General features: G+C 39.0%; 1 protein-coding gene across 3 annotated transcripts; it reads left to right on the top strand.

Annotated features, from left to right (window-relative positions):
* The first annotated feature begins 403 nt into the window (after positions 1–403).
* LOC113009077 (desmoglein-2-like) lies at positions 404–23,403 on the top strand. 3 transcript variants are annotated; one of them, XM_026147154.1, is made up of 14 exons: positions 404–548; positions 7,916–8,041; positions 8,297–8,455; positions 8,569–8,710; positions 9,103–9,260; positions 11,698–11,832; positions 11,944–12,129; positions 12,652–13,061; positions 13,170–13,312; positions 13,854–14,075; positions 19,910–20,152; positions 20,385–20,515; positions 20,640–20,942; positions 21,140–23,403. In XM_026147154.1, the coding sequence occupies exons 1-14, from the start codon at positions 420–422 to the stop codon at positions 22,196–22,198; spliced, it is 3,546 nt and encodes a 1,181-aa protein (XP_026002939.1). In that variant the 5' UTR covers positions 404–419; the 3' UTR covers positions 22,199–23,403. The 3 variants fall into 3 exon arrangements, with proteins under 3 accessions (XP_026002939.1, XP_026002940.1, XP_026002941.1); XM_026147155.1 differs by lacking the exon at positions 404–548 and adding an exon at positions 749–973; XM_026147156.1 differs by lacking the exons at positions 404–548; positions 7,916–8,041 and having other exon boundaries at positions 8,404–8,455; positions 8,586–8,710.
* The last annotated feature ends 4 nt before the right edge of the window (positions 23,404–23,407 follow it).

Raw genomic sequence — 23,407 nt, 5'->3', positions numbered from 1 at the left:
CTAAACATTTTCTCATGGAGATGCAGTTGGCAAGAACGGGGCCCAAATGCAGGAATTTCTGATCCAAGACAATACATTTATTTACAGTGAGAATGTGAACAATAGTGAAACACTTTCAAAGACATGGCTCCAACCTTGGATAATTACAAACGCTCCACTCCCACCATAACACACTCCTCTCTAGGTTCCTAACAACACAAGATGTACTGTAGAGGTTAGTTTAGTGTACTCAGTCACAACACGTAAAGATAATTTCCACTCAACAATCCAGCATCAACAGAAGGTCGGCCACACAATTAAATAGTTGCCACTAACGAGGGTACTCAGTGGCAGCTGGTGAGTGTTGATGGAAGACGGGTGTGGCTGGCTTCAGCGTGGGAAATACCTTTTGGCCTGATGATGCCCATAAACTGGCACGCATGAATGAACACACGCACGCACGCACGCACGCACATAAAGGAGGAAACAGGGGCCCGGGAGGGGAGCCAACAAAAAACACAAAAACAAACAAGAAAAGGAAGGGAAGTGTTATCCATCCGCCTGGTGAGGTTAGTGCAGGAGTAAATCATTTCACATGTTTAAATTATCTTTAAAATTGTAAGGTATCCTGTGTTACTATGCGTTTTTTATGTTTATGAGCTTATAAGAACAATTGGGTGTGGCTTACTTTGCACTTGGCAGGTTACACGCATGCGCTCAGTGAATGCCACACCTGCACGAAACAGCCAGGGTGTTGCCTTTGTTGAGTGTGTGTAACGCCCACGTGTCTTTTGTATCGCAGTAAAAGTTGTTGGCGTTGGCGTGATGTTTTTCTTTTCCAAGTCTTAAGTAGATGCCAGTGAAATTGATAGTCGTTTGACAGCTTTTATCCAGACAGTAAGAAACTCTCCATGCCGCTGGGAGACTCCCCTGAGACGTTTCTTCAGTCATGATTCGGATTTGTTGGCCCGTGTTTGTGTTGCTACTTTTTGTGGTGAGTCCAGAAAGACTTTTGTGTCGATTAGAAAAGACTTTCATATGGAAAGTAGTTTTTTTTCTATGAAACAAGCTTAATTCATAATGTGATTCTTTTGTTGCTTTTATTATTTAGGTTTTTCATCTTTTTAAAACATAAATCAATCAAAATGTATAATAGATTAAAGACAACAAATTATAGTCAAGCATTTTTAAATCTAATCACAATTATGAATAGTAAAATTAGCATCATCGTGATTTCAGCAGGCAATATGAAGCAAAACCGGTGCTAAAAAGCGATCGTCTGCTAAAACGTGATGCCGTGTCAAGGTAGTTATCCCGGAGATAATTTGTAATAAATAAAATCAAATATGTGTTATAAATAATATCAAGCTGAACCTGCCGCAATTTCCTCCCCCTGTCCAAATCATTGACAAATGTGGTTTGAGAATCTGGTATATTGAGCGTTAGTTTAGAAAAGTCGACTTCCCGCAGACGTGATTATGCGCTTATCAGGCAAAACGTCCTCAGTTTGCTGAAATAATCCCCTCCGGCACAACGTGACAACAATAAATGTATAATTTTCTGTCGTGACCCAAACAAATGAACGGCAATGTAATGACATTCGTCTTTAACTTTTTTTACTAAAGTAAAATATCAGCCACGACTGTTGGTTGGAATTGAGGCGGAGTCGACTGGATCCGCTGTCCTTGCCCAGGGCGCGCTCCAGAAGGGGAAACAGATTGTGTCGGGGCAGCTTCACTGGCAAGACCCCGGTGTTTGCCATAAAATGATTGCTCACATTTAAACTGTTATAAATGACTTGCTTGATCTATAATCTGTCAAAAAATAGATCAAACACATCTCTCCTAAAATATATCAAGTAATTTTGAGGTAGAGGGAGCATCCCTATCAGAAGCTCTAATCAATTTTTGGAAAGTGACTGTTACTTATCCTGTTATTTATCCCGGCAAAAAGTGCCATTGACATTAAAAATGTATTTTTCGGGAGAGAGCTGGCTAGCAGAAGTTGTAACAAATAGAGCAGAACTGTGATGTGATAGGTTACCAAGGAGGACTGGATTGATTATAATATGGTTAAAATGATGCAGTCATAAAGATACTTCAAAAAGGAATAGTTCTTCTATTTTATATCTAACCCAGGGGTCTCAAACTCGTGGCCCACACTCTAAAAAAAGATCTGCTGGCTTAACGTAAAAAAATTAAGGTAACAATTTGCATGGATCTTTTTAAGTTACTTCAGCTTAGCCACTATAGCGTAAATGCCACAAGAGTTCTCTAGTTAGGCAAACTCTATTCCTTACGTACAAACAACATGATTTGCTTTGTCCTCTACAAGCTTAATTAAGTTGAACCAACTTAATTTTAATTGTTTAAAAAATTACTCCATTTAGTTATTCAAACTTATTTTTTTACTTTTATTCTACTCAGAAATATCCATGCAAATTGTTACCTTAATTTTTTTGAGTACTAGTAACTTACAATAACTTATAACTTACAATTATACAATAAATTACACATTGAAATTCCAGTTTTATGATCAAACTGTTTATTAGAACACCAGTCCACCATTCCAGACTCATTGACATTTCAATAGCAGACAAAATTGTTGCCTCCATAAAATAAATGACATAAAACACCCCTGTAAATCTGTCTCAAAAAGACTGAACATTTTGACAGTCATGCTCTGATTCAAGTTTGTTTGTGTTAAAGTGATAGTTTAGGTTTTTTTAAGTATGAAGTACATTGTGAGTGTATTACACACAGTAGACAGCAGTCAGCACATTCCTGCCACCAACACGCACGATAGGCTCAGTTTGTTTGTGTGACTTTGGTAAATCTGAACTAACCCGAACTAACACCAAAGTCACCAAATAACACAATTACACTTACTGATCAAGGCAGCAGGAGACCAGCAACTCCTGTGTGCTGTCAGGTAAAATTGCTGTTTTTGTCCATGGACGCTGGTGGGCCAGAGCGATTGAAACAACAAGCAGTAGAACTTCTCTTTCCTCACAGAAAAGGCTGTCTGATAGCAAAATAAAGCAGTAAACATATTCTTGATATAATGTACATTTAAACTGACATCAGTTTTATTAGGATGGAGGCTCATCTTGCGTGCCGGTGGCCCCGTCTGCTTCTCCGTAGGTGGAGCTTACTGACTGCCATCTACTGTGTGTAATACACTCACAATACATATGTACCTCATATACAGCCTCACTTCAAAAGACCCGAGCTATCCTTTTAAAGTGCATTATTTTTAACTAGGTGTACTTAATGCTCAACGCTCAACTTTACACCTACTGCCTACTGTAAAGTATGTAACACAACACATTGCAAACAACAGTGGAACATTTCCCGTTTAATTTGAGGATAGCCTCACTCTTCACATTTTTTAGTACAACAGTTTACTTTTTAGTGACATTACCTTAGGACTGGCTTTCAGATCATCCAGCTCGAGGAATATCTTTTGAAACACTTCAAAAGTGTTTTTCAAAAGTGTTTTTCAGTTCTTTTGGGTAGCTGAGGTTGAGTGCATATATCAGCCCCATTAGCAAGGCACAGGCTCTGGGTACATCCAGGTCTGCTAGGACTTCTCTTCCTTCAAGTATGATCCTTGCGCTGGCTGGATCAGACGTTGTGGCACCTCTGGTTACAATCTTCATCACTTCATTGGTAATATCCCCGCCACCATCCTGGTAGATCAGAATCAATATAAATGTTTTAAGTAATCATACTTATACATGAGAGTAACACAAAATAGGGCTGCAACTAACAATTTTCTCGATTATCTGATTATGTCTGTGAAGGTTCTCTTTGCAAGCTCCTTTGACGATTATCTGATTAGTTGTTTGGTCCAGAAAATGTCAGAAAATGGTGAAAAATGTCAATGTTTCTCAGAGCCCAATATGATGACCTCAAATGTCAAACATATTCAGTTTGCTGTCATAGAGGAGTAAAGAAACCAGAAACGATTCACATTTATGAAGCTGAAACCAGAGAATTTGGACTTCTTTTTCTAAAATAATTACTTAAACCGATCAATCAATTATCAAAATAGTTGCCGATTAATTTAGAAATCAATTAATAATAGATTAGATCGTACCTCTAATACAAAGTATAGTCATGTCTGATTTACCTGCTCTTTGAAGAGATCCTCCTCCTTTTCCCTGAGATACACCACTAAGCCACGGATAGCGACCTCTCGCCTTCTCTCCACAGAATCGTCCTGTGAATAAGAAAAAGAATGTCGAACTGCTCTTCGAGGAGGATGGGTTTTTGATAATTACATCCAAAAAAAAAAAAAAAAAGGATTGACTTTATATGGCCTGAACTGTACCAATTATAGATTTCCAGTGATAATCAAAATAATGAATTGATCATTTCAAAGAGCCATTTCTCTGAAATGATCAATTCATGAACTTGAAAAATCCAGGTAACAAATAGAAAAACTGCAAAATCTTGCAAATTACTCTGCCAATCATGATCCACATCACCTATAATTTGTTTTATTATTAAGTATTTATAGTTTTAATTGATATTTGTGCCTCAAGCTCTAAACAATAATTTGACATAGTTGAGTTGTAAACAGCTACCTTTTAAGACTCAATATCACCTATTGGAAAAAAAAGTGGATTATCCTATTTGAAATAAACTACATTTCATTCATTCATACCTCTAGCAGCATGTTCTGGATGCACCGAATGCGCATTTTTGCAGCCCCTCCTCTTGAGGAAAGCAAGGACATTATTTTCTGAGAGTACTGGTCCAGCTTTGCCATGAATGTTGTCTCCAGGTTAACAGTGGTGATCCTTCTGAATTCTTGGTTTATCTGTATAAAAAAAAAGGCACAAATAGGCACAACATGTTAATGTATACAATTTACTTTAAAAGAATACATACTGCAAATTATCTTATGGAAAAATATTTACCTGAACTGCATCAAAAAGAGCAGGCCATCTTTCTTTCAGGTCATTGATTTTTGGTGCTTGATTGACAACTTCCTGCCTGCGAATGGAGAATGTTATGTTATGTTTCCAAATCAAAGATATTTTTTCTTAAGTGATACAACTGCGCTTATGTATCTGCAGTTAACACCCAAAAGAGCAAAATTATATTTTATGTGCTAATGCACACTCAATGTAATGTCATTAAAACAACTAGTTTATGAATGTTACTTAAGATCTTTCCTGTGGCGTTTCTACAACATGGCGTTCGCTTCCTCGCCCGCGTTTTTTGACTGAACTTTGACACAGGCTGTTCTTCAGCTAGGGCTCAATTAACAAACTTCAATCTCACATAAAAATAACTCTAGGACTTAAACATCAAAATGCATCGATGTTAAACCGAATGTATACTCAGTAACCTACATTTGTTTAGTCATGAATGTAAAATGGCCCAGCCTTTTGCTGGTCAAACCTTCATCAACGCTGCAACGATTTCAAAGTAGAAAGAAGAAAAACATGTATTACCCTGTCTTTGCAGAGTTAAAACTACTGCTACAGAAGCTCAGTGTCAATTAACACCATTTGGCTGCCACCGTAAAACAAAACTTAACAAAGACTAATGTTACGGTCGAATTACTTCACAAGTTAGCCAGAAGTGTAACGTTACTAGCTTATCACCACCACTCGCCAAGGAAGAGTTTAGTGTTGTGTAAAAAGGATTTCTTGCAGTGCGTGTTGATAGAGTTAAACTTAGAGTTATTAGCTGCTGTGAATAAAACAAGGCAAAAAATTGTACTCACCACAAAGCTTTAACGTTTGATAATGTTCCGTACAAAATGCCGCTTCTCCGCTTTCTCTCTTTGCCTCCGTTTCTTTCGATCAGTGGTCTGAGAGCACAACATGTCCGGGCAAGTCAGCCTTGTACTCAGCTTTTAAAGGACGCTTACGAGATTTTTAAGTTGTATTAACTGAATACACTTTCATGTTAAGTTAACACAGAAATGTCTGTTCAAAATCGATATATTACTGAGCTAAGACTGTTTTCTTTATTTTCATTTCGACCAACTCATTAAATTAAGTTATCAACTGATTACAATGTGTACATGCAACAAACTTAATTTTTTATGCAGAAAAAGCTATTAATTTTAAGCTTTACTTACTAACCCCATGAATCATTTTTTAGAGTGCAGGGACCACTTACGACTGTGTCACCCCTACTGTATATTGCTGTGAAAAAATATAATGCGATTTGGCCCTTTAGGTGTTTTTTCTTTGGGAGGATTTGTTTGTTGCTGAGTGCAATGTTAAAATAAGTTCTGTAAAAAGCAAAAAGTATATATTTTATATGAAGGCAATATGAGCAGAGAGTACAAACATCTTGAAGGACCGGGTGTGTTAGTTCAGTGACAGTTATTTGTAAAGAAAACAATTCTCACTAACAGTCAAAACCTAATGTGTACTCTTATGTCTGCATTTGTATTTTGTTAAATACGAACAAAATCATAGCAGAAGTGCTGGACCGTGTCTAGGCAGAAAGAGAGTATCAGTTTGTGTATTTGGTAATTCACTGAAAGGCTTCAGTTAAGAGTGAGGGGAAAAAAAGATTTGCACTCATGTTTGCAGTTTTCTCTTGTTATACAATATTTAAAGTTTAAAAAAACAAACCACTGCATTTTTAGACATATTTGTGGGTGTATTCTTGGGGTTTTTTCTTACTATTTGAACACGTAAGCAGCCCTCCAATAAGAAGACTGCGCAAGCAGTGGCCTACAGCTCACTAAGTTTGAGACCCCTGAATCTAACCCATTCATAAATCCTGTTCACTAAGGTCTGTTTAACAGTATAAGTAAGCATTGTAGACTACAAAACACACACAGAAAACTCTGAAATCACTTTTTTTCAGTCGCTTTTTGGCACAACACTGGCTTACACTCTAGTTCAGCCTCTGCATTAACTAGGCCAGCTTGGACACGCCTGAGCTTTTTCCCCCCTTTGTACTATTTTACCTTTTTACCGAACTAAAGTTGTTTGGTGTTGCTTGAATCAAGATGTGATTCGGATGGAATAGCTATTGGCATTCAGACCGCAAACTCAAAAGTAAAAAACTCTCAGGAAAAATTCTGTTGTTCATAACTGAATGTTATTATTATCTATAACTGTTGATTCTTCACTTTACATTCTGAAAAACCATTAGGTCACTATAATAAATACATTTGGTTTCATAGTTATAAAAGTGTGGGAAATAAGGTTCTGACCTTAGAGAGATTTCTTCAAGTGAATAGAGAGTTGTTTTTAAGTGCTCTGAATGAGTTATTTGATGGCAGTAAAAGTATACAACCACTCCTTACTTTTCTTCTCATTATTACCTTACATGCTTCAACTGAACCTTTCCAGTAGTGGCAAGAGATGTGTCAGCTTTTGTGTGTGGGAAAGCTAGCAGCTTTATAGCCCCTGCAAGGTGTGTGTTTTTACATGCACAGTTTAATAGCATCTTGATTTATGATTAGTTCACAATGTAGCCTGCAGAGTTTGTTGGCTGGCTGAGACGCCACACATGCATGCATACACACACATATTTACATACGTGTGTGTGTGTGTGTGTGTGTGTGTGTGTGTGTGTGTGTGTGTGTGTGTGTGTGTGTGTGTGTGTGTGTGTGTGTGTGTGCAGCGAGCATGTATGTGTGACAACTCAGCCAGAGCAAGAATTTTTGAAAGTAAAGACCTGAAACTTTCCTGCTGTGAGTGAATTATTCGCCAAGTCATATTTTACCTGCTAAAGACAAGAAGATTGACAAACAATTGCAGACTGTTGCTTTTAAGGTTTTTCAAACTGATATATAACAAAAACCTGATCTTTAAGCATCTCTCTAGGTTTTAAATTACAGACAGTAATTCCAAGAAATGCTTGACAAGGATTAAAAATGGGTGTTCTTGTTTTCTTTAAATGGCTAGTGATTTCTCCAAACATGTTTAAGCGTATGTGTTGTATTTCAGGTCCAGGCTGTTGTGACGAAAGCCAAATCTGGAGACAGTCTAATAAGAAGAAAAAGAGCCTGGCTTCCCCCACCACTGAAATTGGAGGAAAATGTGGACCACACACAAAAGACTTCTGTTGCCAGGGTGAGTCATTGATTTAGTTTTTTATTCCTTTTTATTTTGATGATCTTTTAATTTTTTATTTTAATTAAATTGATTAAAATAATTTTTATTAGGGTTAGAAAATCATGATATACAATATATTAAGGTTTTTAGCATTAACATACTAAGATATGAGGAATCTATAAGGAATCTGTGTTGTCTTTGTTGTTGTTATTGTCCTATGATTATGACATATTTGTGAATTATGCTATGCTTAGCTTTTCATCTCATTTTCAGATTCATTCAGATTTAGATGATGGTAAAGGAAATCTCAAATACTTCCTGAATGGCCGTGGCGCAAACCAAGATCCCTTCCATGTGTTTGTAGTTCACGAAAGAACTGGATTTATTCGTGTGACCCAATTACTTGACAGAGAGTTCATCAGTATGTACAATGTGAGTGAGACAAAACGGTTATTTTCCATCATGACTTCAGTGCATTCCGTATCAACAGTTTACATAAATATTTGTAACGTCTTAATTAAACCTAACGAGGTTTCCAATTTTAGCTTTCTGGTGTTGCTAGGTACAATGATGGCACTCTGGCAGAGGAAAACATCGACGTACGATTCAAGGTTACTGATCAGAATGACAATGCACCAGTGTTTGAAGACGTCTATACTGGGCGTGTGGATGAGCTTACACCGAGAGGTTAGTGCTTCGTTTTTATGAAAATTCCTCACTAATCACTATCCGGCATGTGATGACTCCATATTCCCATATGACTAATATTCAATTAATAAATGAAAACAAAGTTTTTGTTTTTGTTACATTGCTTACAGGTTGAACTTACTTAAATGTAATGTTATACTCAAACTAAACAATGTATTATGGAACAGGGTGTTTTTTTTTAATGTACATCAGCTGTGAGATGGGTTGTGTTGAAGGTATTAGGCGATACTAGAACTCTTGATGTTGTCTGTGTAGATTCTCCATCATCCAGGTCGTCGTAATCTCAACTTTTGAAGATGCCACAGAGAGGTTTTGTTTGTTTGTTTTTGTTTTTTGAGAAATTAAAATGTCATTCCTTGATATGCTTACAGGGACTTTTGTTATGAAAGTCGCGGCAACGGATGCCGATGAACCAGACAATCCCAATTCCCAGGTTTTTCATACCATCATAGACCAGACACCACCTCATGACATGTTTTACATGAACAGTGACGGGTCCATCTTCATCAAAAACAAATTAGACAGAGAGGTATGAACTAAACCCCACACCAGTTTCAGAGCTATGTAGTTAATTTTTTATTTGAATTTTGATATTTAATGATAATAATAATCATAATCATAATATGATTATTAATAATACAATCAGATGTTAGAGTAATTATTCTAGCATCTGAATTTTAAAGTCCAATGAAAATCTAGTTTAAGACATTTTTTCAGACGGTAAAGTTCAGTAAATACATAATGTTTATTAGAGTAATGAGCAGTGATGTTAATCAACTGATATTTCTATTATTTGCCAAAAATAATTATCATCTTGGTTATTAACCATTTTATTGCAGCTCAGGTAATTTGTTTTTTGTTGTTGTTGTTAAATTCCACACTCTGGAATTCTGTTTTTATACATATGGCTTTCCCTAATCTCAACAAACAACTTGGTTATCTATATATTCAGTAAACTGCTTAGAACAGCATTTTTACAGAACACCTGACCGTGAGTACGGAGAAAATATGAGAAAGTTTGCAAACATTAAACGTTTTAAACAGTTAAAACATGATATGTAATATATTTGGTGCTTAACCCTCCTGCCATCCTTTAAAAAACTCACACCCATCACCCTAGGGACCATTCTCAGCCACGCCATAAAAAGACCATATATCCATATTTTATTCCACTTTAAATTAGCCAACCTTGTAAAACTACTTCTCCCTGAAATATTCATGTAAAGTTTTAATTATATTTTCGTTGTTTTAACCCTTCAAATCCCAGTGTTATTACATGAGCGCCCTGTGTTATAAGCCCCAAAAACCAAAAAACGAAACTAAATATTTCCACAAAAAACCAGTTGAAGTAATATGTGATTGTCATTATAAGTAGGCCTTTAGATGGACCAAAGATTGGCACCAACATACATTTTGACCTGCCATTATTTTTTTTGCATTTTTTTTGCAATTTAAAAATTAAAACTTCAAGGCCCTGAGTCTTCATTGACATCCAAGAAAAGAAGAAAAAATAAAATCATATGATGATAATTTGGGGTTGAAAAATAGCGTTTATAATGGAAGTCAATGGGCAGAAAATGGTCCCCAGGGTGATGGGTGTGGGGATTTCTGCTGCTCAGCCATTTTAGGCTGATTTAAGGAATTCACACTGGAATATTAACATTGACAGGTAAAAACTATCCTGTGGCAAGTTTGGTTATATTCCACTGAACACAGTGGAAATGGCAGCCATTTAACACATAGCAGTGGCACAAAAAGGTCCCAAGAAGGCAGGAAGGTTAATGAAAACTCTGGATTTCAAAGTGTGTGTCTCTGTGTGTGTGTTATTTTTATTTTACCCTAAAAAAAAGTTCAAAAGGACAAAGTTCAAAATATAATTTATGGGCCCTTCAAAGATGTCTACTAAATATAAATTCTACTGGAAAAAACCGTATCTAACCAAACAAAGTATATCCACCTTAACTCACAAGCTACGTCCACACTAATGCATTTTCGTTTGAAAACGCATCGTTTTCTCTACATTTTGGCCTCCCGTCCACACTGAGATGGCGTTTTCAAAACGCTCTCAAAACTCAAAACGCTCTCAGTATGTACATGCTCCAGATAGCTTTTCTTCAAATTCTTTAATTCTCACTCACTTTTGCAACTTTGTACTTTTGTGTTACTCGCAGCAACAACTCCACCTCATTGTTAGTCCATTTAAAAAAACTCTGTGCTTTTCCTCGACATTTTGCCGTGACGTTTCAAAGAGATGGAAAGTAAATAAACGGCAGACAGAAATGAGGCAGGCCGAATCTTCTTGCTTTTCACGCATGCGCAATACTGGAACATAAGCGCTTTCAGCCGTTTCAATGTGGACGCACAACTCTGTGAATACGACTGAAAACGCTAGTGTGGATGTGGAGCGTTTTCAGACAAAAATGCCATTTTTAAATCAATCCGGGCTAGTGTGGACGTAGCACAAACTGACCTAACCACAAAGACGCTGCAGGGTTACCTTTATAGTGGTTTGGCCATAATATTTACATACAATAGGGGAAACAGAACAAACACCAATAACTTAAACTGACTTATACTTGTAAATGGGAAGTTTTAGAACAAAGTGACTAATGAAACTTCAATCTGTGTGGAAGCTGGGGGGAAAAGTCATGAAACTTTGTTCTGGTCTTTGTGACCAGAACAAAGAGACTTGGAGTTAGAGAAACAGTCTTTTTAGTACGAGCTCCTATGATCCTTCTCTAATCCTGCACTGGAGAACATGAGGCAAAGGCAAATTCATGGACTATACTAGTCACCAAATTTATATCAGTGGACAGTTTTTGTTTTTTTCCCTTTGATCACTGAAAGTGTTCCTGGTTAGCTATTTTGCCTACCTACCTAATGGATAGCTAACCAGAAATATTGCTACAGTAAAGTGTGATGCAGTCTCTCTAAGAAATTAGTAACTTATTGGTCTGTGATTTCAGAAATGTGATCAGTATATCTTGACAGTAAAAGGTCAGGACCTAAATGGTAAACCAGAGGGGAACACTGGAACTGCCACTGTTACTATAGCTGTTGGTGATGTGAATGACAACCTACCAACTCTGGAAAAAGAGCAGGTAGTTTTCTTTCTTGCTCTCTTTTAAATCAACTGTGTAGTTATTTACAAATATATGCAACATATTGCTGAAATAACCCCTATGATTTTTTTTTATATTCTCCACCTATAGTATGAAGGTAGCATTGAGGAGAACACAGAAGGTGTGGAGGTGATGAGGATCAAAGCACAGGACCTGGACCTGCAAGGCACTGACAACTGGGAAGCTGTATTTGATATTGTCAAGGGCAACGAGGCTGGGTATTTTAGCATTAAAACAGATCCCAACACCAACGAGGGAATCCTAATGCTTGATAAGGTACTGCAGTTTGAAATGAAACTTGTTGTTGTTGTTGTTGTTATTATTATTATTATTATTATTAATCCTAGTCTTTAATACAGCATAAAAACAATGCAAATAGAAATCTTGATATCTCAGAGCATATGCATTTTAAACACCAAATCTGGTGGAATAGTCCAGTGTCCGTTTGATCAAATTGTCCGGCAAACTGTACTGTCCAGAAAAACAAATACATGTTTTATATTGTGAAATAGTTAAATTTTTTCGGTTAGTTAAGTAGTGCATGCCCATGAGATCATCATCTCTTATCTGACTGTTCTTGGGTCCGCCTAAAATTTTGTCCATATAATTATGAATAGAATTTCTGTATATCTTTGACATTTTCTTTAACCTCATGTACTAATTGGCAGTAAGTTTGTGAATTATTAATGATTAATTGTTTTCATTTAACTCAGGAAGACCATTAATAAATGCAAACATCTGTCATTATTATGATGAATTGTAACAGATAATCTTTGTTTCTGTCTGTCATCTGTGTAGGCTGTGGACTATGAAGATGTAAAAGACATTGAACTTGGACTATCTGTGAGGAACAAGGCTCAGCCATATGGATCTGGGACAAGTGCTGGAATAACTATTGGAGGAGGGGGGGGAGGAGCAGGGGGAGGAGGAGGAGGAGCAGGGGGAGGAGGAGGAGGAGCAGGGGGAGGAGGAGGGGGTGGTGGAGGAGCAGGGGGTGCAACTGGAGCTGCTGGGATTTCTGGTGGGACACCCTTTAAAACCTATCCTATCAAAATCAATGTGAAGAACCAGCCTGAAGGGGCAAAGTTTGATCCCAAAGTTAAAGCCATTCATGTCTCAGAGGGAAGCACCTCCTTCAACATTAAAGATGTTATTGCCAGCTACCCTGCAATAGATGGAGACACTAGGAAACCCGCTCAAAATGTCAGGTCAGTGCATATACAAATAAGTGCACATTAAAGCCACTAAAACTAAACTACAGTGTCAATTTCACCTTTCATTCACCGTAATAACAATATAGCTTATTTCTGCTGTAGGTATATTAAGGGATTCGACCCTAACAACTGGCTAACTATTGACCCAGTCACAGCTGAGATCAAACTGAACAAGATGCCTGACAGGGAATCTCCACACTTGGTCAATGGGACATATTTTGCCAAGATACTCTGCGTTTCAGAAGGTATGCTGCTTTACTGTATAAATGCCGACACTTCAAAAATTATTTACGTAAGGGGAGTACCCTTGAAAAGTAGCTTTGGAATTGCAACCCCTGGGAATTTCTCACTTATTAGTCAAGCCAACTTCCTTTACTGTGAAATTAAAAAACATAAATGTAACACAACCGGTGATAGTTTTTACTAAACATAATATTGTAAACAAATTGCCTGATATTTTGTAGACGAAAAAATTATTATTTACTGTCAGGGTATTGATGCATGATTAAAAACCTAATGCAACATAACTACAAGTGCATCACATTGCTGGCTAAATACATCTGTACGGTCTGTATAATGCCGACTTGTCATGAATAAAAACAAAATGGCTATTCAGCAGTAAGATTCATGTAAATAAACAAAATCAATATTAGTTTTACTTTTTGTCCAAACATAGTAATAGTAAAGCAAATAGTTCTTGAACTTATCTCTGACAAAATGGACATAATCAAAGGAAAAATGTTAAATTCTTGCTTTTTATTTATTTCTTTTTTTTTAATTTACCAGACACACCTGATAAAACAGCCACTGGCACCATAGCCATCCAAGTGGAGGATTTTAATGACCACTGCCCCATCTTGACAAGTAACATGGAGACTATGTGCACAACAGTGGATGCTGTTATAGTGAACGCTAATGATGAGGATGCATTTCCCAATGGACCTCCTTTTGTGTTTGAGATCCTCCCAGAAGGCACTAAGGGAAAATGGCAAGTGGAGCATCTTAATGGTGAGTAGAAAACATCACCACAATATCATGAGTGTGGTACATACACAGACTGAACCACCGACTGGCCAAAGAAGATGAGTGTGTACTTGCTCTCTTCTCTGTGTTAACTTCTTCTTGTCCAAATTTATCGGACTTTTTACAGTTAAGAAATAGACTCCAAGGAAACGATGGCTCAAATGTGATTGGTCACGTTCAAAACAGTACCACAACAAACCTATCTGACGAACTGTTTTCAAAAAAAAAATTGAAATAAACAAAATGAACTTTAATTGCAGATACGGTGCTTTATTTAAGTGATTTAGCAAGGGAAAAGCAAATGGCTCAATCAGTTAATAATAATCACATAATTAAATCAATTTAAATTTTAGAAAAAAGTAAAAATCTTAAATAATCAAATCTAAATTGTTGCTGTATATCTATTGGTTTTATTGAAGTTTTAGTGGAAGAAAGAGAAGACGCTCTGGCTATAGAGGATCTTCTGCTCGCTATGACAAAACTACAAAGAAATAACGGCTAATGGTTACCTGCAAAGAGTTTTATACATCCTCTTCCCTCCACCTTTCCATCTTCACATGGCCAATATTTGCATCCAGTCACTTGATGTGACATCCAAGCATCGTCTCACCTTCTCCCTGTGACCTCTCACATAAAAGTTTTGACCACTTTCTAGCAAAAGCTACTTTATTACAGTTATCACATTAGTTCACTATATTTCACTTCAATTTGCATGATTCCTTTTTACTTCTGTATATGTATATACATATATACACAGTCCAGTTCGAAACTTTAAGACCACTTGAAAAACGGCAAAAAAATCATATTTTGCATGGTTGGATCTTAACAAGGTAAAATGTAGAGCTTTCAACATGCTACAAGAAGAAATGGGAGTGAGACAAAACATTTTTTTGAGCATGTAATTTATTGAAAACAACACTTAAACTGAAATAGGCTGTTTTACAGCTGATCAAACGTTTAGGACCACATACCTTTAAAAGGCCAAATCTGTGCAGAAATGTGGATTCATTGTCTTTTTCTGTCAGGTGGTCACACTGTCATGACCTTCTGACGTCAAAGGCAAAAAAAACTTTTCCCAATTTGAACGTGGTTGGGTTGTTGAACTGCACAAGTATGGTCTCTTGCAGCACACCATCACTGCTGAGGTGGGGCACAATAAGACAGTCATTTGGAATTTCTTAAATGATCCTAAGGATTGTGGAACAAAAAAGTCAAGTGGAAGACCCCAACGTTACTGACATGACAAGCAGATGCCACCTGAGATGTTCTCTACGCGCCACAGTGGAGGGGACGTCATAATGGTTTTGGGTGCTTTTTCCTTTGGTGGAACAATGGCGCTTCAGGAGGTGCAGGGGCGTCAAACGGCTGCTGGCTATGTCCAGATGTTGCAGAGACCATCACTCATGATTGAGAGCCCTCGTCTGTGTGTTAACGACTATGTTTTTCAACAGGACAATGCTGCAGTACGCAATGCCCGCAGGACAAGGAACTTCTTCAAGGAGAATAACATCACTCTTTTGGACCATCCTGCATGTTCCCCTAATCTAAATCCAATTACAAATTTGGGGGGATGGATGGCAAAGGATTTTTTTTAAAAATGGACAACAGCTCCAGACAGTAGATGCCCTTTGTGCAGCCGTCTTCACCACTTGGAGAAATCTTCCCACTTACCTTCTGAAAATGTTTGCCCCAACTAATTTTTGAAGTGATCAACAATACGGATCAACAACGGTGGAGCTACTCTGAGTTCATGTTTGGAACTTTGATTGACTCCTCGCTGACAAGACTGGCTACAGATACCGACTACAGAATGAAGCAATTGTCAGCGACCTCATTTACATAGATGTAGCTGTTCACCAAGAGCGAATGAGACATTGATTCACTGACCCACATCACCAGGATGTACAACAGCGACATTGGAATGTCGTTCGGACTGGAGAAATATAGTTGGATGATAACAAGGAGAGGGAAGGTAGTCAGAACTGAGGGGATCAAACTACCAGAAGGCAACATTGCAGACATTAAGGACAGCTACAAGCACCTTCAAATCTCACAGGAAAATGGGAACCATGAAGAGGCCACTAAGAAAGCTGCAACCACCAAGTACCTGCAGAGGGTCAGGCAAGTCCTGAGGAGTCAACTGAACAGTAAGAACAAGATCCGGGCTATCAACATCTTCGCCCTGCCTGTAATCAGGTACCTTGCTGGGACAATAAGCTGGCCACAGGAGGAGATAGAAGTCACTGACGTCAAGAGCAGGCAGTTCCTGACCATGCACGGAGGGTTTCACCACAAGTCCAGCACCCTGAGACTGTGTTCAAGGTTCAAGGTTCTTTATTTGTCACATGCATAGTTATACAAGTATAACACACAGTGAAATGTAGTCTGACACGCTCCTCGACATGTGCAAAAATTGGGGGGGGGGGGGGGGGGTGTAGAGGAAGAACATTATATATATATATATATATATATATAGTATATACATTGGGTGAATGTGCAGTAGTAGCAGCAAGCAGGTGAATTCTGTACATTAATATGAATAGATATCTGACTATTTTACAGGATAGACAATATAAACATATTTAAAATTAAAGGAATTGAAATGTACATTGTGCCTTGGTTTAGAGTGTCTGGAAGAGTCCTGTCTCAGTCAATTATAGATGATGTGAGAGGGCGGGTGTGTGTGTTTAGGGCACGGATGGCTTGGGGATAGAAGCTCCTCTTGAGTCTCTCTGTCCTTGCCCGGAGGATGCGGAACCTTCTACCAGATTGCAGAAGTTGGAACAGTTTGTTGCCAGGATGGGACGGGTCCTTCAGTATCTGCGCTGCTCTAGTCCGGCATCTCCTGGTGTAGGTGTCCTGAAGCGGGGGGAGAGCAATCCTGCAGCAGCGTTCTGCTGTACGGATCACTCTCTGGAGAGCTTTTTGGTCCTTCACACACCTGTGCTATGCGGAAGAAAGGAACCTGGGGACTAGTGAGTGTCAGTACAACATTCCATATTGAGACAACATATGTCCACCAGTACATCAGGAAGATGATCATGATCAACCGCGTGATCAGTGAATACCTCAGGCAGCACAAATCCAAGAAGGAGGACTAACCATCATGGAAGGACAGGCCCCTGTACAGTATGTAGCACCGGCAGATATAGGAAGTGGCTGACATTCAGAAATCCTACCAGTGACTGGACAAAACTGGACTGAAAGACAGCATAGAGGCACTAATCATGGCAGCAGAAGAACAAGCTCTGAGCACAAGATCCATAGAGGCTGGGGTCTATCACACCGGGTAAGACCCGACGTGTAGGATGTGTAAAGGTGCCCCTGAGTCCAGCACATAACAGCCGGGTGCAAGATGCTAGCAGGCAGGGCATACATAACCAACACTATAACCAAGTGACTAGCACAGTATACAGGAACATCTGTGCCGACTATGGCCTGAAAGTCCTGAGGTCAAAATGGGAGGTCGAGAATGACCGAGCTAAGATCCTGTGGGACTTCCAAATACAGATGGACAAAATGGTGATGGCTAAACAACCAGACATAGTAGTGGCGGGCAATCAGAAGAAGACGGCTGTAGTGATAGATGTAACAAATACCAACTGACAGGAGCATCAGGAAGAAGAGACACAAGAAGCTGGAGAAGTGCCAGTGGCTCAGGGAAGAGCTCGGGACGATGTGGAGAGTGAAGGTAACAGTGGTCCCAGTGGTAATTGGAGTGCTCAGTGCAGCGACCCCCAAGCTAGGCGAGTGGCTCCAGCAGATCCCAGGAACAACATCTGAGATCTCTGTCCAGAAGAGCGCAGTCCTAGGAACAGCGCATAACCCTCAAGCTCCCAGGCCTCTGGTAGAGGACCCAAGCTAGGAGGATAAAGACTGCCTGCAGGGGCGAGCCGGGAATATTTTTTTATATAATACACACTACGGAATTATGTAGCAAAGGAAAAATTGTTAAAAAACAACAACACAGCTCTCAGTGAGCTTCATGATGTAGTCACCTGAAATGGTTTTTACTTCACAGGTGTATCTTGTCAGGGTTTATTTGTGGAGTTTCTTTCCTTCTTGATGGGGTTGGGACCATCAGTTATGTTGTGCAGAAATCAGGTTTGTACACAGCTGACAGCCCTATTTGACAACTGTTAGAATTCCTATTATGGCAAGAACCAATCAGCTAAGAAAAGAGAAATGACAATCCATCATTACTTATGGACTAAAGGTTAGTCAGTCTGGAAAATTGCTAAAACTTTGAATGTATCCCAGTGTATCCCAAGTGCAGTGGCAAAAACCATCAAGCGCTATGAAAAAAACTGTCTCACATGAGAAAAGGAAGCCCAAGAGTCACCTCTGCTGCTCAGGATAAATTAATCTGAGTCACCAGCCTCAGAAATTGCAAGTTAACAGCACCTCAGACTGGAGCCCAGGTAAATGCCCCATAGAGTTCCAGCAGAGAGTCAGTCTCTACATCAACTATTCAGAGGAGACTGCATGAATCAGGCCTTTATGGTCAAATAGCTGCTAAGAAACCACCACTCAGGAAAAGCAACAAGCAGACACACTGAACCAGTATGGAGTTAGTTGGACCATCATTTATTTTTCAAAAGAAAAACGACTCAAAACACACCTCCAGGCTGTATGAGAGCTATTTGACCAAGAAGGAGATTGATGAAGTGCCACACAAGATGGCCACAGTCACCTGACCTGAACCCAGTTAGATGTTTTAGAATGAAAAGGCACAAGGGCCAACAAGTGTCTCTCTGGGGCACACCTTCAGTACTGTTGGAAAACTGTTTCAGGTGACTTCCTCATGAAGTTCATTGAGAGAATGTAAAGTGTGCAAAGTAAAGGGTAGCTATTTTAAAGAATCAAAAATATAAAACATGTTTTGAGTTGTTTCACTCTTTTTTGTTTACTACATGATTCCATATGTGTTCATTCATAGTTTTGATACCTTCAGTGAGAATCTACAATGTAAATAGTCATGAAAATAAAGACTGCCACCCAGTCCTCCTCCACTACTTCTCCTGAATCCACAGCTTCACCTCTCACATGTTGGAGCTCCAAAAACCCTTCCCTGCCACCACAGCTGTATAAGTACCACACCATGTACTTATACAAGGTGCACCTGTGTACCTGGCTACATCATCAGCTACACCCCTACCAACTTTATTAGACATGCTATTAGGCACAGTACAATTGTAGCCTAATATGCTGGCTACTTTGAGATTTGTTTTAGCTAACTAAGCAGCAAACCCCAGATCAAGTACAGTACCTTTTTTGTTAAAGCATATAGTTACGGCTGTATCAGGTGACCCTGAATCCTCCCTTAGTTTTGCTGCATTAGGCTTAGGCTGCTGGGGAATTCCCATGATGCATTGATTTCTTCTTCAGTCACCTTTGTCACTCATTATGTGTTAATAGGCCTCTCTGAATTGACTCATACTTGTTATTAATCTCTTTCTTTCTTTCACAGCATGTCTTTTTTTCTGTCTTCTTACCCTCACCCCAATTAGTCTCAGTAGATGGTCACCGCTCCCAGAGCCTGGTTCCGCTGGAGGTTTCTTCCTGTTAAAAGGGAGTTTTTCCTTCCCACTCATGACAAAGCGCTTGCTCAGAGGGTCATATGATTGTTGGCATTTTCTCTGTTGTATTATTGTAGGATCTATCTTACAATATAAAGCAACTTGAGGCGACTGTTGGATAATTAAAATTGAATTGAATTTTATTAAGGCAGTAGCAACAATCCCACCACAATTTTTACAGAAATTATATAATCTAATTCATGTTCATTTTGTTTCACATATTTTTCTGTTTTCTGACAGACACTGCAGCTATCTTGCGGTCTCGGGAGTCTCTTTGGCCTGGTATTTATGAGGTGGAATTTTTGGTGAAGGATCAGCAGGGGCACATGTGTCAAGATCCACAGAAAGTCAAGGTTGAAGTTTGCACCTGTGAGGATGGAATCATGTGTGGAAAAAAAGGCGCCAAGGGTCAGCCAAGCAAACAAGCGAAGTTGGGACCTGCAGGCATTGGGCTGTTACTCCTGGGCCTATTACTCTTGTTGTGTAAGTGTTAATTCATCCTAATTGCCATAATGTATTGGTTTTGGTTTTGGATAATTAAGAGAAGAGGGAAACCACCTTAAAGTTTTTTAAATAAACAGCTGCTGCTGACAGATGTAAGACTATGATACATTTATTGTTACTTTATTGTGTATATAAATTATAGCTTCTTCCTTGAAGGATTACTGCGCCCTCATACCTTACATTTAAGGTTAATTAAAACTTGGTTTTACAGTGATTCCGTTGTTGCTACTCTTCTGCAAATGTGGAGGTGCTGCAACCTTCCCAGACCTCTTTACTGAGATGCCATTTGATACAAAGTCACATCTCATCAACTACCATACTGAACGTCAGGGAGAGAACACGGTGAGAATTGTATTTTCTTCACTGCACTGAAGAATATTGGCTAATGTGGTGATGCCTACATGAAAGTTGTGTCAAAGTGATTTTTAACTTTGTACTAACATGTACATTTTTGGCGCAATTATAGGACGTGCCACTACTGAACTTGCCAACACAACTGGATGGAGATGTCTTAAATGTAGCCATGGCTCAAAAACCTGTAGCAATGGATGCGTTGGGCAGTTTTGATTTCGCACAATCTGTTGGATCCATTAATAGGCTGAACGGGGCTAACTACCAAGGTAGTTACAGAAAAGAAATTTGGGGCATGAACCAACAGGATCCAAGTGGTTTCTACTCTGAGACTGAGACAAGAGAATCGTTGGGAGGTGTAGGACTTTATGATGGGATGGCTCTGCCAGACCACTTTTTGAGGCAATATTACGATCAGGTAAGAAATCTCATGAGTTGGAAAGGTTCAGTAGCTAATGAAAAGCAAAGCAGAGATTTGAATTAATTATAGGGACGTGTTTTGATTAGCCCTTAAGGCTGAAAACGTATTTAGTTGTTCATAAAAATTCCTTGCACATACCAAGAGTTGACATGAAAAATACTATCTGAATAATGGTGTCCTATTTACTTCAACAGAAAGTCACTGATGGAAATGATAACCTTGGCGTAAAAGATGGTTTGTTGGTGTATGATTATGAGGGCCAAGGGTCCTCTGCTGGCTCAGTAGGCTGCTGTAGCCTTTTGGAGTCAGACAATGATCTTCAGTTTCTTGATAACCTTGGACCAAAGTTCAAGACTCTCGCGGAGGTGTGCAGAGGCGAGAAAATTTCTTATGATGACAAACAAGTGCCACCTCCTGTGTCTAATGTCTATAACAATCCTCCAGCCTCAGTTTCAAGTTCAGTGAGTGTACAAAAACTGTCCCCTCCACCCAAACTGGAGCCAACCATGCCCAAAGTGGAGCAGAGTATGGTCATGAAGACAACCAAGCATTCTGAAATGGCAAAGGAAAGTACAACTGCAGTGAGGGAAGGGATGAATACAATGACAAGAGGGTTGGCAAATCAAGGCCAGATGGTCCTAATACAGCAACAGCAGCCTGTCTACTACACAACCACTCCTGTGTTGCAGCCAATGCATTACGTAGTCCAACCACAGGTTCAGAACACTATGATCCTGGCTGAAGCACCAACCACCAACCTTCAAGGCCTGATACTGGTTAACAACACGCAATCTGGACCTGCCCAAGGAGTATTTGTTCAGGGAAGCACTCTCTTGTCCAGTGGACAAGCCCAGGAGCCCACCATGGTGCTGGTGGATAACAGTGGTGCCCAGCGGAGTCATGCAAACTTGATCCAAGCTACAAACTTGTCTGGCTCTCAGACCATGAAGGTTGTAGAGGGTAAGGTCCCTGCAGGGTCAATGAAAGTGCGGAAGGGGAATCAGGCTTCCTATGTTGAGGGAGGTCCTCTACAACCAGGAGACCTTCCTGGATCTCAAAAAATCCTAATGGTCAGAGAGAACTTTGTTCAAGATGCAAATGGTCTGCCAAAGAAGGCTGAGGTCTTTGGCTCTGAAAGAATTCTCTACAAGGACAGCCAATCCACTGGCTCTATGACCAGTAAGTTTGGGTCCTCTACTGTTACAGTATCCGCTGGCCCTGTATCCCACAAAGTACAGGAGAAATTCACTTAACTGAGAAAGGCAAAAGTGCAAACTTTTGGCAAAGATATGTTCCAGGTCTATTCTTATGACTTCACTATGTGCATATGAGGTTACGGGTGGGAGCTGTGCTGCTTAATTTTCTTGTATGCTACATGGAAACATGCAAAAGATCTCTGTAATGGTTTAAATGTTTAATAGTACAGATAGTAAATGAAATGTTCATTGCAAATTGTTTAATATAGTATTCAACACATTACAATAAATACTAGTAAGGTCTTTTCACTTTTCTTTTCACTTTATAAACCACTACTATTTCCTTGTGTCCTGTCTTTTTTCTGGTCTCTTCTCTTTCCCCTCATTGCCAACTGGTCTCAGCAAATGACTGCCCCAGTTTGAGCCTGGTTCTCCCAGAAGTTTCTTCCTGTTAAATGGGACGGGGTTTTTTTTCCTGTTGTTGAATGCACTTGCTGTAGGGGTCATGACTGCTGGTGTTTCTAGTGTAGGGGCTTTACCTTACAATATCAAGTGCCTTGAGACACTGGTTGTTGTGAATTGGCTCTAAATAAATAAAATTGAATTAATGGCTACAAATATATAACTTTGTTATAACCATTATTTTAACTTGTTTGTTTTCTTTCTAATATGGAAACTTTATGATGCATGTGTATGTTAATTGGACTATCTGAACGTGAGAGAGTGACTGATGGGACTACTTCCAGCTTAAAGATAGCTGGCGCCTTACTAACACTGTGCAACTAAAGCCTCCAAAGTAGTCCTGCTGTGGTATAGGGAAAATCCTATTTTGCTCTCCTTCATACCAGCTTCAACTGGTTTGGCTTTACCTGTAGCTTTTGTTGTTGTCTTGAGTGGGCTGATTTTGCTCTGTTTGCTAGATGTGGAGGCACAGGGGAATTCATAAGATTTATATTCCTAAGATAGGAAGCAATTAGAAGTAAATGTTGGATAACATGGGGACCCTGTTTTGTGTTGCATGTTCACACACTTTCAACTCAGTAATTCATTGACATTTTTCAGTTGTTTGAATGTTGTATTAGGGTTTCATTCATTTCCTTTTGAATGTATAATTTTTAATGGTTAGAAATTGTAAAAACTCAATCCATTTATTACCATATATTTGAACACTCATGTGGTGGCCTAATATCAATGGGAAAGCATGTATTGGGGAAAAACATTTATGCTTAAGATAATAAAATCTTTGGTATGGAGCACTTAAAGGTC

The sequence above is a fragment of the Astatotilapia calliptera genome, chromosome 17 (genome assembly GCF_900246225.1).
Source record: "Astatotilapia calliptera chromosome 17, fAstCal1.2, whole genome shotgun sequence".
Taxonomy (NCBI): domain Eukaryota; kingdom Metazoa; phylum Chordata; class Actinopteri; order Cichliformes; family Cichlidae; genus Astatotilapia; species Astatotilapia calliptera.
This window is presented reverse-complemented; position numbering and strand designations above follow the sequence as displayed.

Coding starts and splice junctions, on each gene's coding strand:
- LOC113009077 (XM_026147154.1), top strand. CDS start 420: ATGAATGAACACACGCACGCACGCACGCACGCACATAAAGGAGGAAAC. Junction 20,516..20,639: donor AACGTCAGGGAGAGAACACG/GTGAGAATTGTA, acceptor GCGCAATTATAG/GACGTGCCACTACTGAACTT. Junction 20,943..21,139: donor TGAGGCAATATTACGATCAG/GTAAGAAATCTC, acceptor TTACTTCAACAG/AAAGTCACTGATGGAAATGA.